Here is a 20,879-nt window from a genome sequence, read left to right on the forward strand (position 1 = left end):
AAATGTTATGAGTCAGTCATGATATGAACAACATTGTGTACTTAGTGGTGTCATGATGGTGTCATGATACCAACTAAACCAGAATCATTATTTTTAAGTTGTGTTGAATTAATTAGGTGATACAACAAATTATAATATTGTACTACGCTACATCACTCTACAATAATAATGAACCCCATTGAGAATGACATTCGCATATTTCAGCATGCTAATCTTTGCTAGTCATATTTACATTTGATTAAATAAGTACAGAAAAGGAACGTCATCTAATTTTGCAGATCTGTTGATAGTCATTTCATTGACTAAAAAAGAGCAGTGATTACTAGTCTTCCTGCATAGAGCAGTTAAAGCTAATTGGATGAATAACAAAATGGCCAAAATACCTATTAAACCTCAAACTGTTACTTGCTGGAACATGTATGCTGATGCCCTTTTTAAATAATAGCTTATGAATAAAGAAACAATTAAAGTTGTTAGATCTTTACATTGCCGACTATTTACACATCACAGTTGTAAATAATAACCAATTAACGATGCCAGCAGCCTAATAATTTGATTATTTACCCCTGAGATTTTCCTAACTATCAGTCAGAAGTCTTTTTGGTTATGTGCTATACCAGTCTGTAAATAAAACCACTATCAAAATGTGTAATGATATTTCAAATACTGTATTACCAAATTCTATGTTCATACAGTATATATATAGTAAAATATGGTCAGTATTCTATTGATTGTGTAGCACAAATGATGTGTTTTATGTTATGGTTTAATGCTGGTTGCACTTTGTATGTCAAAAGACGCAAAAGGCCATTAAATGTGTTTCATCTGAATACATATTTATTAGATAAATATTAGGATGTCACGTCATCTAACTACATACAGATTTGCAAGACTAAAAAACACAATGTTTTTTCCGACCAGTTTAGAAGATGAAATGATTGTACAGAGGATGTACAAAACCAAAGAGACAACTGCCACCTGTTGTGCCAAATCCCTTCTGAGTGTACCTTCAAAGTATACTTTTCCAAATTGCCAAAAAATATATAAATTTGCCAACGTTTTTTAAATTTAAGTGTAAATTTGGAAACAAATTTAAAAGCTGTATGTCTCCATTTCCCAATTATACCTCAAATTGTTTTAATAATTTGTAGCACCTTTATAAAGTACACAGGTAATAGAGAAATACACAGAAGTTTAATATTACACAAAGGAAACATTTCTTTTCTCTTGAAAACCCCACGTGGAGGGGTACATAAAGTATCTTCCATAAAATGAACAGGTGTGGTTAGAGAGGTCTGCACAGACACAATCAAACACAGACTCCATTTTCCAATTCAATGTCCGACAGGAGGATGCAAGCTTTACAAATTCTAAATACACTATGCACACTCCCCCTGGAGAAAATGAATACATTTCTGTTAACTTGTCTCTATTTGTCATTTACATTATATACACGTATCCCTTACATCCCCAACCCCACCCCCAATCCTCTGCCACAACCTCACCTTGTAATGCAAATAGGAGGGGGTCTCCCTCAAGTTCCATTTTACAATATTAATTGCATTCTCTTTTATATCCTCAACTCAATTTCAAATGTCCGCATTGAGACAGTACAATTTGTGTCGCTCAAATTACGAGACGTGATTTTGTGAAAGGTTGCAGTTACAGTTACACACTGTGTAGGGAAATAAAACATCCCAATGCGGCAGTGCATTGTCTTTTACAAACATATAAACAAACGTATACAACATCTGATCCTTCAACTGTGTTATATGCAGGCGATTTGATACATTTTTGAACATCAGTTAAGCCATATTTGGTTCTTCAATCAGATAAAAAATCTCTAATGGGAAAACTAACATCATACAGCATATTTAAAATAACTCAAATGTACTGCATAAAACTGTGTAAACCAAATCATACTTAAAATCACTGGACAAAAATAATAACTTAATATCAAATGTGATGAAAATACACAAATTTCAGTATCGTTATCAAAAACTCATTATCAGGCCTAAAAAATATATACGGGGGACATTTTGCACATTCTCACCATTAAATAAAGAGGACAAAGTCACACTAATGAAATTTAAAAATTTAAAAAGAAATTTGGACCTCTAAGCTGCATCTTTTTGAAAGTAAACAAGTAATTTAAAGCCGACCAAATATGCGTTCTCCCGATGCATTGTTACAAGATATTGGAGAACAATACATAGGTACTCATTACAAGGCCAGTGAGAGTGCATTTGGATCAATTTGTTACAATATTGGACTGGTTAGAAGGTATTCTGTGTGTGTTTGAGTGTGTGTGTGAGCGTGTGTAGTCCTTGACGGACATACAGTACCATGTAGTTGCCAGTAATAGATAGGTACAGTCACAAAGTATTCACAAAGGGTATATACAACAGCTCTGGAAACACTGTTGGATCATGCAGGATTCTTCCCCCCCAAAAAGATGCAATTCAACAGTACAAAACAACAAAAGGAAAGATCAGAACAAACACACAGACGTTTCTATAAAACACAGTGATTTAAAAACTTCTGTAGACGTCTGTAAGATGTTGAAATCCTTCTCTTGCACCAACAAAATATCCAGGGCCAACCCCTTACAAAAAGTATAGGACAACTTTGGTGATGTGTGTCTGAATAATTGATCAAATGTGGGACAAAGATAAAACACTTAAAAAAAGGATGACAATAAAAATAAAAAAAAGAAGATGAATTTGAAATAAAATAATAAATATAAAGACAAGAGAGAAAAATGATTTGATCAAGCACGTTTAGGCTGGACAAAGACAACAGGAGCCATTGGCACACATGCACTTGTGAACAAAATGGTACTGACTTTGATGAGGAAGAGCGAAACATTACAATAAATACACAAGAACGACTGGAGACCGGCTGGAGAAGAAGTACCAGACAGTTCATAAAGTGGATTGTTTTATATTTTTTCACGTTCGATATTCTTCTTCCCTCCTCTGTCTCGGACTTTCTCTCCCCGCTGTCTTTCATATACGCTCGCATGCAAACAAAAGAGAACACGTAAACATACACACACATACGTAAATACACACACTGACACACTCACACACTACATTGCACAATGTGCGCTCGTTTCCTCTGTCGACACTCGAGGACATTTTATCTCGTCCTTCAGTGCTCTGATTCTGATGAGTTCCAGCTTTTTAACTGTCACACACACTGAGAAAATCTCGGGGGGCGAAGGGCATGGCATGTGCCAAGGTTTTGGAAGAACACATTCCAAAAAGGATGAAAACACTCTTACAAGACAAAAAGGAAAATGATAATAAAAAACAAAAAGCTACAACACTTTTCCTAGAGCTCACAGAGGCTCCTGTCTCCTCCGTGTTGTTTACACATGATGATTATAGCTGCACAGTTTTCAGTTGAAAAGTCACAAATATCATATATGTATATATAATATCACTTTAGTGCCCGCCAACATGGCTGTAAAATGTGTGTTTCGAGTCAGAGGCGATGGAACTGGTGCGTGGAATCTTTACACGAGGAAAATAGGGAGTACGGGGATGAGCGGCGTTCCTGTTTTCTCCCTTAGAGTTCTCAATCAGGCGCCTCTTTTCAGCCGTGCCCCTATGCCACACATTATCTTTCGATAAACTCTGTATGCATGTGCGTGCGTGAGCATAGGAAGCTGCTTGAAGTATCGATAGGAGGTCGGTGAGGTGTCTGTGGACGGACAGTCAAACACTTCAGCACTCCTGTTTAGGTGCATAAGGGTTAATAGCGGGGGTGAAGGGCTAGTTGTTCTCGAAAAGGGAGAGAAGGTCGTCGTTGCTGTTGGAGGGAAGATCCGGAGGGTCGAGGTATGATAGTAACTCGTCTGGGTTGGCCAGCTCTGGAAGCAGCTAAAAGGTAGAAAGAGACAATGAGCGGTGAAGGTATATAACCCTGAAAACATATTATCTATCTAACATTGGACGACTTTTAATGAAATGTCTGTTGAAGCCAGTGTACACATAAACAAGCGTAAAACAGAGAGTCAAACAGAGCTGAAAGATTAGAGCAGCTGCAGCAGACAATGTTAGTGTTAACAGAGCAGTGGCCAGAAGCAGACACACTTACATCCAGAGAGGGTTCAGGCATATCCTGCCCGTCTGAGGAGGGGTTAAAGTTCAGATCGCTGTGGGGGTGACAGTTGGGCCCGGGCTGCTGAGGGTGGGGCTGAGGCTGCGTCTGGCGAGGCGGCTGCGATGGTTGGCCACTGTGATGCAAGGGCTGCCCTGACTGCCCACTGTGATGTAAAGGTGGCCCTGATTGGCCACTGTGATGTAAGGGCAGCCCTGATTGGCTGCCGGGGTGGGGAGATGCATGCAAACTCTGCTGCATGGAGTTATGGGACTGATCGGTATGGGACATCTGCAGGTGCAAGAGGGAGACAGACAGCAAGAGAGAGGGGGAGTGAGAAATAAGAAGGTAGACACAAAGAGTGTTAAGAGAGGGGGGAAGGGGTTGCGTGGGAAGAAAGACAGGAAAAGCGAAATGAGTTCCAGCGTGAATAATGTGGAACAGGCCTCTTAAATGGAAGCTGCAACATTATACGGCAACATGAGCATGTGAGCATGACTGAGCACACATGCTGGCTACAGGCAGAGGCTGCACCTCGTTCCGATAACAAACAGGAACATATTTAGGGTTCAGAGATATTACTCTATAAACTTAAACATAATCCTAGTTTAACACAACTAGCATTGCATAGTGATGGACTGTTTCTCTGTGGGGAAAAGAAAGCAGCCCTTGAAGTAGATCTACTTACTGCATCATTCATGCCGTGGTTAAGGGGCTTGTCCTGGGAGAGGAGACCACCAGGCCCTTCTGCGGGGTGTGAGAGCTGGGGGCCATGGATGAAGTCACTCATGGGGGGACCTCCTCCACCTCCAACACCAGAGGGGTTCCCGTGAGGGAAGTCAAAGCTCACTTGGCTGTGGTAAGTGTGGCCTTGAAGGACATCAAATGTAAATACTTTAGTCAAAAAGCTAACTGCAGTTTGGCCTTGCTGACTTCTCTGATGAATCCATGCTGTTACAAAAAGTTAGCTTTTTTTTTACTGTTATGAAACATTTAACAGAGCAATGAGCTTATAATATTCTTTAAAACAGGTTCAGCAGAACACTCTCCTTGAGGCTTTTTCTTTGTTTAATGCACTAGAGACACATCAGTAGTTCCTGCTGCAAAGTGCAAAACAGCTCACTTTTCCAACAAATTAGCTGACTATTGTGTTATTTACCTACGCAGTGGGACCATGGCTGCTGTTCTTTACCTGCTCCAGGGTAATCTCCCCCGTTGCCACTAGGATGTTGACTGGGGTGTGGGGGGTACGGGCTGGGACCGAGTAAGGGGCCAGGTCCAGGTCCAGAGCCGGGCCCTAGCTGGGCTATCATCTCCATCACATTGGGCATGGTCATCTGACTGGGGCTCATGGTCTTAAAGCGCTTGGCGAGCGGCCCGTCAGGATCCTCTTTGATGTGTAGATCAGACTTTATGGGGACAGGTCGCCAGCTACATGTAGGGTCTATAGTCACCTCCTCAAACTCTGAACTGTTAAACGAGAGAGAAGTGCTTAATTAATAATTTTCAAACAATGGATTCAAAAGTAATGTGTTGATCTAGCAGAAGAAAGGGAAAACATACTTTTGGATGGCATTGAGGACTCCCCACATGTACTGGTCCACCTCCAGACCTTCTAATAATGCTGTTTTACTGAAAAGAGAAGACAATTATAATCCATTAGAGCAGTGGTTCTCAAATGGGGGTACGCGGACCCCTAGGGGTACGTTGGAGTACTAAAGGGGGTACGTGAGATTTTATTTATTTTTCAAAGGGGGTACATTATTGAAAAAAGTTTGAGAATCACTGCATTAGAGGGCTTATTTAATAGTAATATCATGTATTTCCTAAAATGAACAGCTTTTCGCTTACTTGCACACAGGACACCTCCATGTCCCCCTCTCACAGTTGAGCTGCAAGTAGGACTCCAGATCAAAGCACTGTGGAGAAAAACATCACAAATGCTCATTATCTTCTCCCGTTCACAGCCACATGTAACAGGATTTCAAAGCAGCAATTAACCTTTAACACTTGTTTGAATCTGAACAAACCTGGACATGTTTGCAGTCATGCCCCCGCGCGGGTAGTTGGATGCGTCGGAAGGTAATGGGACATTTCAGCGACACTTTAATAGCCGTCTGCTCCACGCCGTCTTCCCCGTTAAGAGTGGTGCTGCCTGTCGAGGCCGCCACGCTGCTGAAGTTCCTCTTAACTGAAAAGAAAAAAGTGTTTTACTTGTAAACAGTAGCAGATTTACTTCAATACCTACTTTAAAGCCAAACATAAAAGGGAACAGGTGTGGGATTGTGTAATTAAGATGTACTAATGCATATTAAACTACACGAGGAGACAAAATGAGACATACCCTTGGTGATGCAGTGTTCTGCAGGAAGGAGTCTTTTCTTCAGGAGCCCCTGGAGGACAGATCGCACAGATGGCCTGTGGACCAGCTGCAGCACAAACAGGTGGGACTGCAAAGCAACACAAGAAAAAGGAGATAAACAGGAAATCAAACAGAAAGTCTAATGAGCGCAACGCATATACTACGTTTTATCAGTCGCTCTATTATCGCATTATGTACTCTTAGAAATGATATCGTCCTGAGAGTGTGTACTCACACAGCAGCAGGCCGTGACTGTTATCTGGATGGTGTTTCGTCCAGGTTGGCAAACTTGCTTTAGGTGCAGGGGTTTGTGTGAGGTTTTGTTGTCTCCCCTCTCGATGGTGAGAGGCGTGGCGTTGACGCTGACCTGGACGGAGGCGGGCCAGTTGGTGTTCATCTGCCTATCTTCATGGTGGTAGCACTTAAACTGGAGCTCAAGGTCCGACCTGGGGGAGTAATCAGACAAGAGAGTCAGCGTTATCATTCAGAAAAACAAACAGAATCTGTGAACTAAAAGGAGCAAATGTGCAAATATAATAAAAGTGGAGTGTGTGCTGGTCCTACCTCCACATGAGGGTCTGGTGGACCGAGGGCCGAAGGTGGAAGACGTGGTTACTGACAGCCAGGTTGTGCTCCAAGCGGAACGGCTCCAGCACCACGCCATCTCTGACCGGGAACGTCAGCCGCAGCTCCTCATTGGGGTGAGCTGGGAGAAAAGAAAAAGAGGGGGGTCAGCTTTGAACCTTACACTGGTAAAGTGACAAGACAAAAGATACAAGAGCTCGAGGATAAAAGCAACCACCTGTTTCAGTCTTCCTTTGGTACTCACATGGAGGGGGCGGAAGTGCTGTCATATTTGGTTTCATGTCTGGTGGAAATGGGGGCTTCACATCCTGGTTTGGCGACAGGTATGGAGGAATACTACTTCCTGGGGTCATAGGGGGTGTGGGGTTTCCAGGGACCGGGGAGTGGGGGTAGTTAACAGGCCTTGGGGGCTGTAAAAGGCAGAAAAAAAAGCAATAATGAAAACATCTGTCTAACTCATTCCACATACATGGGTGAAAGTTAGTACAAGGGACATAACGAAAACATACCCCATTGCCTTGGCCATAAGAGTAACCGCCCCCAGAGAAGCTGTTGCTCTGACCGTTGAAGGGCTCTTGCTGTGAATGAAAAAAAGAGAAAGTATAATTTAGTATAATAATGTAGTTTGTTCCAGCATGGGCTATAAATATGAATCGTGATCTGTCTGTCTCTGTATTTGGCACAGAGCATGCTGGGATAGGCTCCAGCCTACTTAAGAGTAAGTAGTTGTAGTAAATGTTAAGATGGATGAATGGTGGGGTATAACAGACCTTGTAGTATTGGCCCATGGGCATGCCAGGCGGGTACTGTCCCTGCCCCTGCTGCCCAGGCATCCTCTGGCCGGGGTAGTTTGGAGATGGCAGCGGCCTGGAGGCGTTCGATGGAGGGTACTGCGCCTGCTGGGGGGGGAACTGACCGTTAGGCCCGTACTGCTGACCCCCGTAACTCGCCTGGACAAAGAAAGTGAAATGAAAAAATTTCAAACAAATGCCATATGACAAAATATGGAAAGATATCAGACCTAATTTCTAAAACAGGGGAAAATAACTACATAAACAGATCTTATTTATTTCAACAAACAAATGGATGTTAGGGTTTGGAGGTTTCTTTTCATGTTTTGTTTTTTTGTGGTGTTTTAACGGTGTTTGCCTTACGGCCCGTCTACACTACAGGCGTCAAAAAATGCTTTCAACACTTCGCCCATTCATTTGAATGGGGTGACGTAGGATATTTTTCAAACTTCGCCGAACTGCATTGTGGGTAGCATGGCAAGGCGTTGCAAGCATCGCGAGCGTCTATCGGCGTCAAAAGTTGAACAATGTTCAACTTTTGAGGCTCGATGCTTGCTCGAAGCTGGCGTCAGCCAATCAAATCCCGTTTTTGCAAATCCCACCAGTATAAGCGCTAGCCAATCAAACCGCGTGCAAGCTGGGAGAGCCAGACCGCAGTTCATTTCCTCATATTCCAAAGGAGAAATTACGGTAGCAAATCACCCGGTTCTTTACGACCAGAACTATTTACCGGGATACAAACTGGAGGAACCAGGCATGGAGGGAGGTGGCAGAGACAGTGGGTGAAACTGGTAGGTTTTCGCCTGTTTGGGGAATTTATATCCAGTTTACTTCGTTTTAACATTGCTATTGCTTTGTATGTCGGGGGCGGGAGATTCATGTGATTGGTTGTTGGTCGCGTTGCTCGCAAAATATCGCCACGCTTCAGATACGCCCAGCTTCAAGCTTTTTTGACGCCTGTAGTGTAGACGGGCCGTTAGTGTTGACTTTCCACCTGCAGGAAAGAACATCCCACAATCTCCTAATTGTTGTCAATCATCCAGTCTCACCTCTCCAGGATACGGCCTCTTCATCCCCTGCATGGGCATGCCCTGTCGGGGTCCTCCGGGATACCCCTGCTGAGGCATCCTTTGGCCGTGAGCTCCAAAGGGCACCATGCCTGGGGTCCGAGCCTGGTTCATGCCCATGGGAGGTCCGCTCATATTAGGGTTGTTCATGCCTGATCCCATGTTGGCTGGATTCATACCTCCAGGAGGGCCTCGTGGGCCTGGCTGGTTCATGAACTGGCTGTTGTAGGTCTGTGTGGGGCCCATTTGGAACGAAGAACACATCTGGAGGCAAAACAGAAGGTGTTTATGATTATTTAGGGACTCCAACAGGTGGATGTATAATCGTTTTCTGTGTAGATTTTTTATGTTAAAGCCTATTTGGTAACTCTAAACATCTGTGATTGGTGTGTACTGTACCTGTCCATACTGGTTCATATCTTTATTCTGGGTTTCCTGCATAGCTGCCACTGTGGCTGTTGCTGTGGCCGTTGCCGTGGCAGCAGCAGCAGCGACAGCAGCAGCTGCAGCTGCCGCGGCCGGCTGAGTGAAGTCACCAGGAGTACGTGAGTGGGAGGTCATTCCCATTCCTCCTTGGGGGGGGTTTGGACTTCCAGAGTAACTGTAAAAAAACACAGAACACACGTTTTAATCATTACGGTCGATTTTATTGCTTGATATTTTTTTTTAAGAGTCGTATGCAGTCGCTTACTTTCCGCTATATCCCCCAGGACCCCCAGGGTAGCCTGGCCTGCCATACATGCCCTGCTGCATGTACTGTTGATTGGAGCCGCCTTTGTTGGGAAACTGTTGCTGCTGAGCATTAAACTGGGGGGAGTTCATCCCCCCTGCACTGGCAGACATACCCGAACCCATAGGGTTACCTCCGGGGTTCATGGGGTTATTGCTATTTGCCATATGGTTACCTAGCACCTAGATCCAACAAATACAGAAACACAAAGTATACATTAGGGTTTGTAAAATAAACAAAGCAGGCAGAAGCTTCTGAGTCAAGCCTTAAATGTTTGTCAGAAGGATGCTGCTCATGACATACCTGACTCTGTGACGTGTTGGTGACGCCCCACACTGTTGTAACCACAGACAATGACCCAGGGGGCTGGTTGGTGTTTTGTTGCCAGGGGACAGAGTCATAGGGAAAGGATCCATCACTGGAAAGTAAATCAAAAACAAAAACATGAGCCTGATGTCATTTTAAGTTTCAATTGGCTTACAAAAATAAATAGAAAGCCAACAGAGTTGCATATCCGTCCAGAGATGTGAATAATTTGGGAATATTTCTTGCCAGAATGTGAAGCAATTTGAAATGTTTGGCGTATCATTTCAAAACACATTTCCAGCCAGGATATCTGCTCATGGCTGCTGCACAGTGAGAAGAGTAAAAAGCTCCAAATGAGCCCATGAGGAGTTGCATAGCCACACACACACCAGAAAAAAAACTAAATATGATTAACTCGTTTTTTGGAGCTGTTGAAAAGTACTTGGATATGGATGGGGAGAGTAGAGTTGGAATGTTTAACATTCAGATTTAAAACAAATATAAGGGCAAAATATGAGGTTCTGTTTCACATAATAAACAAGCTAAATCCTCAAGGGGAGAGACAAGTGGCCAGTGGAGTGGGAAAGTACTGCTGTTTTTGGAGCGCAGCTTGTTTTCCCTCAGGTTAGCTCCTGGAATGGACAACTTGTTCAATATTTCCCCATAAAGGCACAACATTATCCCTAGATCCTTAGCAGTGGCACATAGGACTATTGGCCAACTCTGTGCTTCACTTTATTTTCTTCGGGAGAGCTATGAGCACACAATGTTCCCCAAAACATTACTTCACAGCTCTCCAGTTTGTCTCCCCACCCCAAATCACCTCAGCTCCAGAGCTTTTCTTCAAAAATGGAAAATCTTTCTGGGCGTGTATCAAATAGCTGAATTCAAGATGATACTGAAGGACGACCTACTTCTGCACCCTGTCTCTTAAAGATACAAAAGGGCCCCTTAGTTAGCGTCTAACTTTTAAGCCTTTTTGAATTAGTTTGGTACAATATGGGAGAATGTGTTATGAAACAAATGAAGGGAAAAGGCAGAGAAATAGCTACGTTGTCAAAGCTTCGAGAACTTTATGGCATGTTTTCCTTTTCTTTATCCTCTATTTGGTTGCATTCTTTTTTCGTTCTCATTATACATCTTCCCTGTCATCTACACACACTTTCCCACAGCTCCCATCCACACAGACACTGCAACATCTAGACTCATAAGAGACTATATTTGTCATTGAAATATACAATGTTAACCTCGGCTTATTCCTCTTTTAAACGAGAAATGTCACCTGTTCAATGTTATTCCTCACAATGAAAGAACTCCCACTGATTGTTGTAAAAGACAAAGGTTACATATCAGCTGTCTGTTGCACTATGTTTGTGTTATTATCTTCTATTAAGCTTAATTCATGCTGACAGAGTTTATCTCACATGAGCTACAGACAACTGACAGGTGGCACACACGCATTAAGGCTGGTCTCAGTCTAAATATCAACAGGTTCAACACTAATTAAATCAAACAAAAATATTTGAATTTCATAAATGTACTCAAAGGTAGCAGGAGTGTCTGGCGTACCATATTCAATAGAATAACTAGAGCCAAAAAAAAAGCAGTTAACCTAATTTATTCAGAAGCAAGTGACAAGGCATTGGAGTGCCAATTCACAACTGTGCTTCACAGATTGTATGCTGTATAGTATTTTGCCCTTGATACTCCTCTTTTTACAGTTATTTTAAATACAATAAAAACTTCACACAGATAAAATCGGAAAACAGTAACCTTGAAGTACATGGAGAATCTGGGTTTACTGGAAAATAAGCACAGAGTTTATTCCTGTGACAGGCTCCCCACTGACCTGTGTGTGAGGCCGGGCTTCATGCTGTTCATGCTGGGCTGCATGGGGACTTTCCCCTGCGGTTCGTTCTGCCGGCTCTTCTGGTGACGCAGCAGGAGGAGACGACCCAGCTCCTCGCACCACGACGACAGCAGGGCTGCAAGGGAAACACACAAACAAACACACATGCATATGCGTTAGTCTCTGATCAACAAACAATCACACATTTCTCCTTCATGGACATGGGTCTGCTGCACTGTGTATTCATGTGGCTCTAGGTGCATGTCAAAGGTCCCATGTGAGAATGAAAACGGAAAACAGTTGTATTTTCTTTTTCAATTGTTATACCTTTAAAGGTCACCTAATATGCAAAATCCACTTTTCCTCTCTTTTATACATAAACATGTGTCCCCTCTGTGTAAAGAGATTCTGAAAGTTTCAGGAAAAAAGATTCGCTCACTTTTTGTCCTGATCCATTTATATAAAAACCTGTCTGAAAATGAGCTGATCAGATTTTGGCCACTTTATGATGTCATAACGATTTTTAGGTTTGTGTAACCATTAGCCAATACCCAACCAAGATCACACCCCCCACCTTATCACCTGAATCTCCCCCTAGAGCACCATTGTGTTCTTTGTAACCAAATATCTCTCAGAGGGGCGTGGAGAGTGGCTCCTTATTCTCATCTAAAGCAACAGACAGAGAATCAGCACTTTTGAAACAGGGCTGAAACAGAGAGGATTACGGGATGCTACAATGGGTGATCTGTTTGGTATTTCGAGGCCACACATGTTTTGTATATATCTGAGACCTATAATAAAGTAATGAAAAACAGTATAATAGGGGACCTTTAAAAGTCGACTTCAAATGAAAACAATTGCTATGCTGATTCTTCCAACAATGCAAAGGCCTGAATCATACGCTTGTGTCGAACACCTGATAATAGCTAGAGCCTCCAGGGGGCAGCCTTACTCAATACACCTCTGTTGATATTTGCCTGTGTGGATTTCACAATAGTTACATTACATCATAACCCCAACTGCAGTGTAAAATATAAACTGAAATCTCTCCACTAACACAAAGGACCTCCCAGTTTTTCAGCCACAGAGCGGGAGGGGCTGAAATGGAGCGTGAGAGGCACAGAGACAGAGTGATTTGGGTTACAGATATGATCTATGTAGGAAGTAAGAAACTGTGATATCTTCCCTCTCCTCCACTCATCAACACCACTTATTTCTTCTCCACACTTTCCACGTCCTTTCAAATCTCTAAGGACTGATCAAGTCGTGTAGCTTTCTCATCCTCCTCATGAAGACAAGAGATATTTATTTGTATCTTGCAATTTCATTTTATAATTGTTTTCCCCTATGCCAATCAACTTGTCATTCTTGAATCGATCAGAGTCCTGCGGATTATTTAAACACACCGCCTCTTGATCGTAGAAAGTTGTCTTGACAAACAAACAAAAGAAAGGTTACAGCGTTCACTACTTAATTAAATCATTCAAGAAGCTATTTTTAGTCCCGTAGACCCAGATACACCAGCTTTTATGAAGTTCTGTTGCCAGGTTTGGGGTTTGAAGATTTGAGTAGAATAGAGTTTTTTAAAAGTGTTTTGCGCCCTTAGGAAATCTTGAGGTTTAAACAATCTATGACAATGAATTTGGCATTGAATTCATAAGATTAACAAAGTCACACACGTAAACTGCCTGCGAGAATGCCTGTAAGTGAAAGGAAAATAAAAAAACATGGCATTAAATGAAAGAAATAACCAATTGTTGTGATTTCGAAATTGAATTGCTGTTAGAGAGTTGTGCCATCCGTAACCTGTACTAATTATGATTAGACTAGAGCTAACAATGCATCATCTTTTCTGAATGAATAATATTTGATCAGACAAGTTTCTACCTATAAAGACAAACAAAAGAGAAAAGGAGCGAAGGGAAGAAGAAAGAGAGAAAAGGAATGAAGAACAAAGCAGACGGGAGCAGTAACATTTTCCTCTGGAGGGTGGAGAGAGCCAAGCCTCCTAGTTAAAGAGGAATTATTCCACCCTGCCATTACGGAGAGCTTATCTCCCCACTAAATCACCACCTCTGCACCGAGGGACTGTCTCTTCAACTGGCAACCCACCATTTAGACCTAAAGATCATCTCCAAGCACAAGTGATGGAGCCGCTGCTGCAGGGAGAGAGAGGCAGAGGAGAGCAGAGAAGGGTAGAAGAGAGCAGAGAGGGGCAGCAAGCTATCACATCAGTGTGGCTACGAGCCACCAAACCCAACAAGCTGCCAAGGCTACCAGTCATTCATAATAGAGTGAAGGTCCGCTCAGGGCAACGTTCATATTTAGCAAGATGAGTACAGTGTGTATGACCTTGTTTTCACCTCACAGGCCCCTGTGTTAACACCATCACAAACCAGCAACTACTACACTCCTCTCACCCCTTCACTCAGCAGTAAATACCCTTCTCACACACTCCTCCTCTCAGCCTTTTTTCCCATCTGTTTGTTGACAGTATTATTAATTACGATACTAGTTATCCTCTCTTTGCTGTTTTTTTTAACTTCCCTCCTGGAGAAATATAGGAGCAGAGGTCAACAGTACAGGTGTCTGTCTCTTGACAACTCAATTTTCCCTCCTTTTTTTATTTATTACTATTTTATTTACACAAAAGCCTTGCAGTTTAATCAGATACTTAATGCTGAAGACAAGATCAGCCTCATCTGTTTCCAGTCCCAGTAGAAAAGTTGCTATAAAGAGTAGAGGAATTAAGGGTTTTCTTTCACAAGATTGATTTACAACATCATAAGATAATAACTTGGTTTTTGATGAGCAAATACTGCAATAAGCGAGATCAAAGAGACAGCTCAGTTTCGGGGAAATCATATTAGTTTTAATCCTCACACAGAGTGGATTGAACCTGGATGTTTTTCTTTCTATTTCTGCATGTACAGTAGCCTGAATGTTTAATAAGGCCAATCTTTCCCCAAACACTAGATATCCAAAGGATCAAGTAGCAGCTCTGCAGAACGTCAGTGCTACTTGATGAAGTGTTGACGGCCGTTTACAGTTGAGTAAGAAAGCTGAGAGATTGTAGCGACAGTATGAAACATTAGGCCTATCGGGAGCTTGTGTTGCCTGAAGCCACCTTTTCTAACACTGAGGGTTTGTGTTTCTATATCAGCATTTTCTCACTGGATACTTTCACAATCCATACAATTCTAGTTTAAAGCTGCATCTAATTAATCAGGGAAATGACATGTGTACTCAGACATACCCTTGTTCGTTGGAAATGTTTAAATGTGCATTTCCCTGCCCTTGAAAAAAGCTACTGCTTGTCCCCTAGAAATCCTGTAATTGAGTTTATCTAGGCTAATCTCACCATTCATACACTTAAACTGCAAGCAAGGACATCAAAATGCACTCATGACTGCGCAATGAGTCAAGTTTTCTCTTTAAATACGTGGATATAACACAGTTACTGCTACGGGTGATGGATGTCTACAGACTGCAGTGACACCAGAGTGAGTCTAAAGCTGCTGGGTGGTGTTGAGGTGGTGTTTTCCCAGGATTCTCTGCACTGTCTGAACACAGAGACCTCTCCCTAACAAGTGTCCTCTAGCAGCAAAGGGCAAAACAAGAGCTGATCCTCTTCAAATAGCTCCATTTCGTAAAAGCTGTGGCTTTTAATTGAGTAATACCAAGAGACATATGGACCCTCTTCACTCAGGCTGTGTTTAATGCTGTATGGCTGAGTGATAGCAGAAGCCCTGGGTCATTCTAACCTCACCTCAGCCCCTCAGGGAGCAGCAGGGAGGGAGAGTAAGCCCTGGTAACAGGCTGCAAGGTCCATTAACTAATGACAGAGTGTGTGTACAAGGAAAGCCCAATGCTCATTACAATGCACTCTGATAGTGCAGTGTGTGGGCAAGCATCTGTGTGTGGTACAAAGCCTCTGAGCATATCATTTGCTAGTTAAATCAGGATAGGTTGCTCACTATCTGATTCTAGGGGCGGTTTAAATGTGTCCGACATGATTCAGTTAAAGATGGTGGTGACACCCCTTTGTTGATAAACACCTGACATGATTTAAGTGTGAAGCCCTGGTTCCGCCACATGCAAGCTTCATCAGGGTATATCATGGCTGGGAAGGTGACCGAGACACCCTCGCCTTCACACAAACGGCTGTGCCCTTTAGGAAGGCATTTAACACTCAACTCTTTCAACAGAGATGCTGAGGCCAGCAGCAGAGTGTCATAGTGCCGGACAGTTCCCAGGTGTGAATTACTGAACTAAACGTGTTATATGACTACATAGGGAAGCATCATTTTTACTTTTACAGAGCATTTGGCCTATAGAGAAGAGAATAACTCGCTAAAATGGCCTAATTGTGTGCTAAACGCCAGCAATGAAGTGAAGTCCACACACTAAAATGGCAATTTCAGCAGGTGCAAACAGATTGTATTCTCTCCTGCAGCCCATCAGTAATTGTGGAGCTTGTCACATCGTCTGTGTTAAAAGGGCAGCAGAGATCACCAAAGACGTAGTGCAATTCTGGGATGAAAAAAGTAAAGCTATGTCTTAGAGTAAACGCTGGTGTTGCAGACTATGGTAAAGTTGCACAGGCACTCCAGGTTTGAAACAAAATAACTTGAGTATGAAAATACACCCTGTACGGCTGATACAGATTTTGTTCAAAGCAATTACACAAGATCAATCAAACACAAGAAAAAGCCAAAACGTGTGTGGTATTAACATAAAAATACACTGCTTATGTCTTGATCACTTTGTTGTGTTTATTTACAACTATTTAACAGAACAAACTCCTTATGGGTTTAAAGTTTTCAATGTTACTCAAATTGCTCCAGTGCCACCTATTTTCCTGTATTTGTTTGGGCTAAACAAACACATTACAGTTGTTGTTGTTGTTGTTTCTTTGACTGAAATTCAGTGCAGGAGGAGTGCATCTGGCTCCTCTGAAGAATGAATCTACACCTCCATATCAAGGTAGTGAAATGGCATCACTCAAGAGTTTGTGATACAGCATAATGTACCAGATAGAGGGCTTAACCCCTTGGTTGTATTTACCACTGCACTTCTTGTAAAGGAGATGTTACATTGGACTGTTTGTCGGATAACATTACAAAGCAAAGATTGGTGGCAATCAATGGCACCAAGGTGGCTGTGTAAGGTTTTCACAAGGCCCATTTCAAATGTATTGTTGTATTCTTAACAAGCATTGTGCTAACTATGCAGGACGTAATTCAAATCAAATCAGGTTTTATTTATATAGCACGAGTTTTGGTCGAGCCAAAGTGCTGTACATGTAATAAAAACACTTTACTACAATAGCAAACAGAAGACAACAAATAAAAACAAAACACAGGGAAATGTCAGGAGTCGTACTCCGCTCTGACTAGAAGGCCAGAGAGAAGAAGTGAGTCTTTAGCGTGGATTTAAAAACCCCTAGGGTCTGGGCCGACCTCACATTGAGGAGCAGACTGTTCCAGAGCCTGAGGCCAGCTGCTGCGAAGGCTCGGTCACCTTGGGTTTTGAGCCTGGTCTTGGGCACTATCAGCAGTAGCTGATTATTAAGTTCTTATAAAATAAATAAACCTTAATCGATCTCACATCCCTTCCCTCATACAACACCACGTCTTGGCCTTAAAATTCCCCAAAATCTGGCAATAATGCCAAATCTTGATCACCAACGCTGGACACGCCAGGCTTTGATAGAGACATGTAACACTGTGCATGCAGCTCTTCTGTAGTTTTGTTGGTAACAACACAGACAAAGGAGAAAATACTACATGAATAATTACACTTTTGGAGCATGAACACTGCGGCACTAGACAGAGAAGCCTTCAGACAATGTGTGGGATGACAACAAAGAAGCAGTTTTAAAAAGATATAGGCAGAGGTCTGTAAAACACTGGCAGGTAAGTCTATGCTTTGTGGGTACAAAGTATTATGCAAAAGACGAATATGGAGGGGATATAAAATCCTGCGAAATAAAAAAAAATAAGTCATGCTTTTTGCAAAAGTGTAATGGAAGCCATTTAAGCAGTCAATGATATCCCCCATCCTGCCCCCTCTCTGTTCAGCCAACTTCTTCCAAGAGAAGAGCATATCAAATGGGCTTTAGTCTCAACAGCTTAGAGGCAGAACAACTCAAACATGCCCTGCAGAGAGACAGCGCTGTGTCAGGAATCACACTCAACCAAAACCAGGCCTTTAATGTAACTAAATGTTCCCACAGATCAGAATATTCCAAATCTGAATCAGCCTCTAACTTCAAATGTGTTATTTCTGCTTTTTTTGACAGACTGAAATTTTCCTGAATTGTTTTCTTTTTCGTTCGCATTGGTAAAACCATGCAGTTTTTCTTTTTTGGCTGGTTTGACAGAATTTCATCCACGACCTCTGGCAATACACCAGACACGAGGACAGAGGGGGGGAGAAGATGAATGGAAGGATGCTAGACAGAGGACAGGTGGAGATGGAGGGAGTGGGCGGATCCCCTCCTCCCCGGGATGTGTGTGGGTCACAAGCCAAAGAGATGCTGCAGCCCAGAAAGGGAGGGTAGCTCTACCTGAGTCACTCTGACATCTCCTGCAGGTGCTGGTTTCTGTGGGGTTCAAATTACACATTTTTAAATGGGGCAGAGTTATAAGAATCAGCATGAACACCAAACATAATGCAGTATGACGACCGGGTCGGACTTAAGGTGCAAAATGTCGGAGTTCAGGCGGGAAATGTGGGATCTCCGTGTCGCATGTTGACACAAAAAACAACAAATACAGTAAATGACATATGTTATGTTCAGTGGGGTGTGACTAGTCCAACTGACTTGATTGAGACAGATTTACATTTCTTAACATAAAGTGACTTCAAATGTCCATTCTCAATGTGTGTGCTGTTATCACATGATTGAAGGACTAATAACTTAAAGCATTTTGTTGCAAAAGCTTATTTTCTTTATATATTACACTCTATTTTCAAGAAAATAAATGACTGGTTTAATTTGTTTCCCTAATTAATGTATGAACAGCACACTTACACCCTAAAAGTCTCCCTCCGGAAATTCAAATGAGCCTTAGTTCATAATGATATTTTTTTTTTTAAAAAGCAGGGAAAAAAACTATGAAAGATTTTTGGCATTACTCTTAATAATCCAAATTTCAAAATAGTTTATTTTCACCGACTAGTTCTTCCAGCTCTATTTAAGATGCTTTATATATATTGTCTCGCAAATGAGTACAACCACGTCAGTTGCAAAGCCCTTCAGGTTTGCTTTAGGTACATCTGTTATGACATTGTCCTATAGATTTGACCTACATCCGCGCTGGAATATGAAATTCAGGTGGCCGGTCAGATGTTCTGTGAGTCAGCGCGTCCTGCTTACAGTGTTAAGCCTGGGGTCACGGCCTTCCACATCTGTATCAGAAAACTGTCACAACACTCACAATGATCCTACGTAGGCTCACATCTATTATTCACATCTGAGTCACACACAATGTGCAGTAAATATGCACAGTTTCACTCATAGGCATGTAAAAGAAAGCAGGGAAATGCACATGGGCGCACAGGTATGTGGACAAAAGCATACGTACAAAAATTGAAAATAAAAAGTAGAGTAAATATGGAAACTGAGGTGTGTGTTGGTGAGTAAACAAACACAGTCGGTGTCTGTGCTTTGTGAAGATGTGCTTATAGAGTAAGGCGCCTCACACGGTGAGAAAGAGCATCAAAGAACAGCAAGCTGTGAATGAATTGCTCTTATCAGCAAAGCACAGCTTCTCACCACTGGAAGGGAACTAGTAAATATCACATTCCTAATTATAACCAGACACACTTCTTCCAGAATATGTATTTCATCTCACACTGTTGTTCCGTCAATGAAATCATTAGGGTGAAAAACACAAACAAGGATTCTCAGATTTCCTGGAGCTGCTGTTTCAATTATAAGAAAAGTGATTAAAAAAGGTGATGAGATTCCAGCTGTGGCCTTTTTTGAGGTATTTTAGTAAGGCAAGGACTTCTTGAGAAGTATCAATGGGAGGATGTCAACACACCTTGAGTGGAGCGCTGAATAGATAAGGAAGCAATTAACAAGACTGAAGAATGTCTTCCTGAAACACATCCTACATGAATACTGTGTAGCCTGGAGCCCTGAGAGCTCCACCCTCTCCACTATCACTACCTGACATCAGCTTGTCCAACCAGAATTTCCTCTCTTATCTCAAGCAGTAACTCTGACACAACTTTACCTATTCCCACTTGCTTTCAGTCAGAGGAAGGGGGGGGGGGGATGTCAAGCATGGAAATGATTCACAGAAAAAGCAGAAAGACATTGCAAAAAAACAAACATAGAGTTTAAAATCAAATGTCATGAATGAGTCACCAGACAGGCTGATGGGAAGTACTGAGGGTGCAGTCACAGAAGTGTGTTGAGTACGAGATACAAACACAGCTTTGGGGCCAGAGAGAAAGGAGGAAGGCCAGAGGGAGAGGGCGGCAGCATGTGGCTTTAAGGGTGAGGAAGTAGGGTTGTGTATTGGCAAGAATCTGTACATATCATACAAAGATACTGGGGATTCAGTATATTAGAGTACTGTAAGCAAGGGGATACATCTATTTTTAAAATCCAATAAAATACTATTATTATTTATTTCTAGTCTTTTAATTTCTCTAATGTACAATGCCTTGTCTTTTTATGCTGCTGCAACGCAAACATTTCCCAAATTGGGATCAATAAAGTACTTATTATCTTATTATAAAATAATTGATAGTATAAAGAACCTTTGTCCATATGTTAAAATCAGAGTAAAATGACAATAGTTATGAGTTAATTAATTCATGAATCAAAGACCCTGTAACAACATCTTGTGCAATCTGGGCCCTGCCTGCCAAAACACTTTGAAAGTGAATAATATTCACTTATCAGTAGTTTTTGAGTATTGATACAATATACCAAAGCATGATATCATGATACCGTAGGCGTAGAGTATGGATATTCTTGTACACTCCTGTGAGGATGCAAAAAAATGTTTCTGCGGTTTACACCCTGCTCTGGCTAACAGGAAGTGATGCAGGCCAACGA

General features: G+C 42.1%; 1 protein-coding gene across 13 annotated transcripts in view; it reads right to left on the reverse strand.

Annotated features, from left to right (window-relative positions):
* Positions 1 to 1,120: 1,120 nt before the first annotated feature.
* Positions 1,121 to 20,879, reverse strand: part of LOC117560791 (zinc finger MIZ domain-containing protein 1-like) — a 76,947-nt gene continuing 57,188 nt past the window's right edge. For 3 of the 13 annotated variants that reach the window (XM_034237817.1, XM_034237816.1, XM_034237818.1), the window contains 19 exons: positions 18,369 to 18,404; positions 11,798 to 11,933; positions 9,946 to 10,060; positions 9,604 to 9,824; positions 9,312 to 9,513; positions 8,895 to 9,176; positions 7,825 to 8,004; positions 7,564 to 7,632; positions 7,272 to 7,464; positions 7,034 to 7,175; positions 6,705 to 6,915; positions 6,452 to 6,557; positions 6,138 to 6,298; positions 5,959 to 6,026; positions 5,671 to 5,739; positions 5,267 to 5,577; positions 4,796 to 4,977; positions 4,105 to 4,398; positions 1,121 to 3,887 (listed from right to left, as the gene is read on the reverse strand). In XM_034237817.1, coding sequence (XP_034093708.1) covers positions 3,780 to 3,887; positions 4,105 to 4,398; positions 4,796 to 4,977; positions 5,267 to 5,577; positions 5,671 to 5,739; positions 5,959 to 6,026; positions 6,138 to 6,298; positions 6,452 to 6,557; positions 6,705 to 6,915; positions 7,034 to 7,175; positions 7,272 to 7,464; positions 7,564 to 7,632; positions 7,825 to 8,004; positions 8,895 to 9,176; positions 9,312 to 9,513; positions 9,604 to 9,824; positions 9,946 to 10,060; positions 11,798 to 11,933; positions 18,369 to 18,404 — 3,086 coding nt within the window. In that variant the 3' untranslated portion in view covers positions 1,121 to 3,779. The remainder of the gene's footprint in view (positions 3,888 to 4,104; positions 4,399 to 4,795; positions 4,978 to 5,266; positions 5,578 to 5,670; positions 5,740 to 5,958; positions 6,027 to 6,137; positions 6,299 to 6,451; positions 6,558 to 6,704; positions 6,916 to 7,033; positions 7,176 to 7,271; positions 7,465 to 7,563; positions 7,633 to 7,824; positions 8,005 to 8,894; positions 9,177 to 9,311; positions 9,514 to 9,603; positions 9,825 to 9,945; positions 10,061 to 11,797; positions 11,934 to 18,368; positions 18,405 to 20,879) is intronic. The other 10 variants (XM_034237821.1, XM_034237830.1, XM_034237829.1 and 7 more) reach the window with 8 other exon arrangements.

The sequence above is a fragment of the Gymnodraco acuticeps genome, unplaced genomic scaffold, assembly GCF_902827175.1.
Source record: "Gymnodraco acuticeps unplaced genomic scaffold, fGymAcu1.1, whole genome shotgun sequence".
Taxonomy (NCBI): Eukaryota; Metazoa; Chordata; class Actinopteri; order Perciformes; family Bathydraconidae; genus Gymnodraco; species Gymnodraco acuticeps.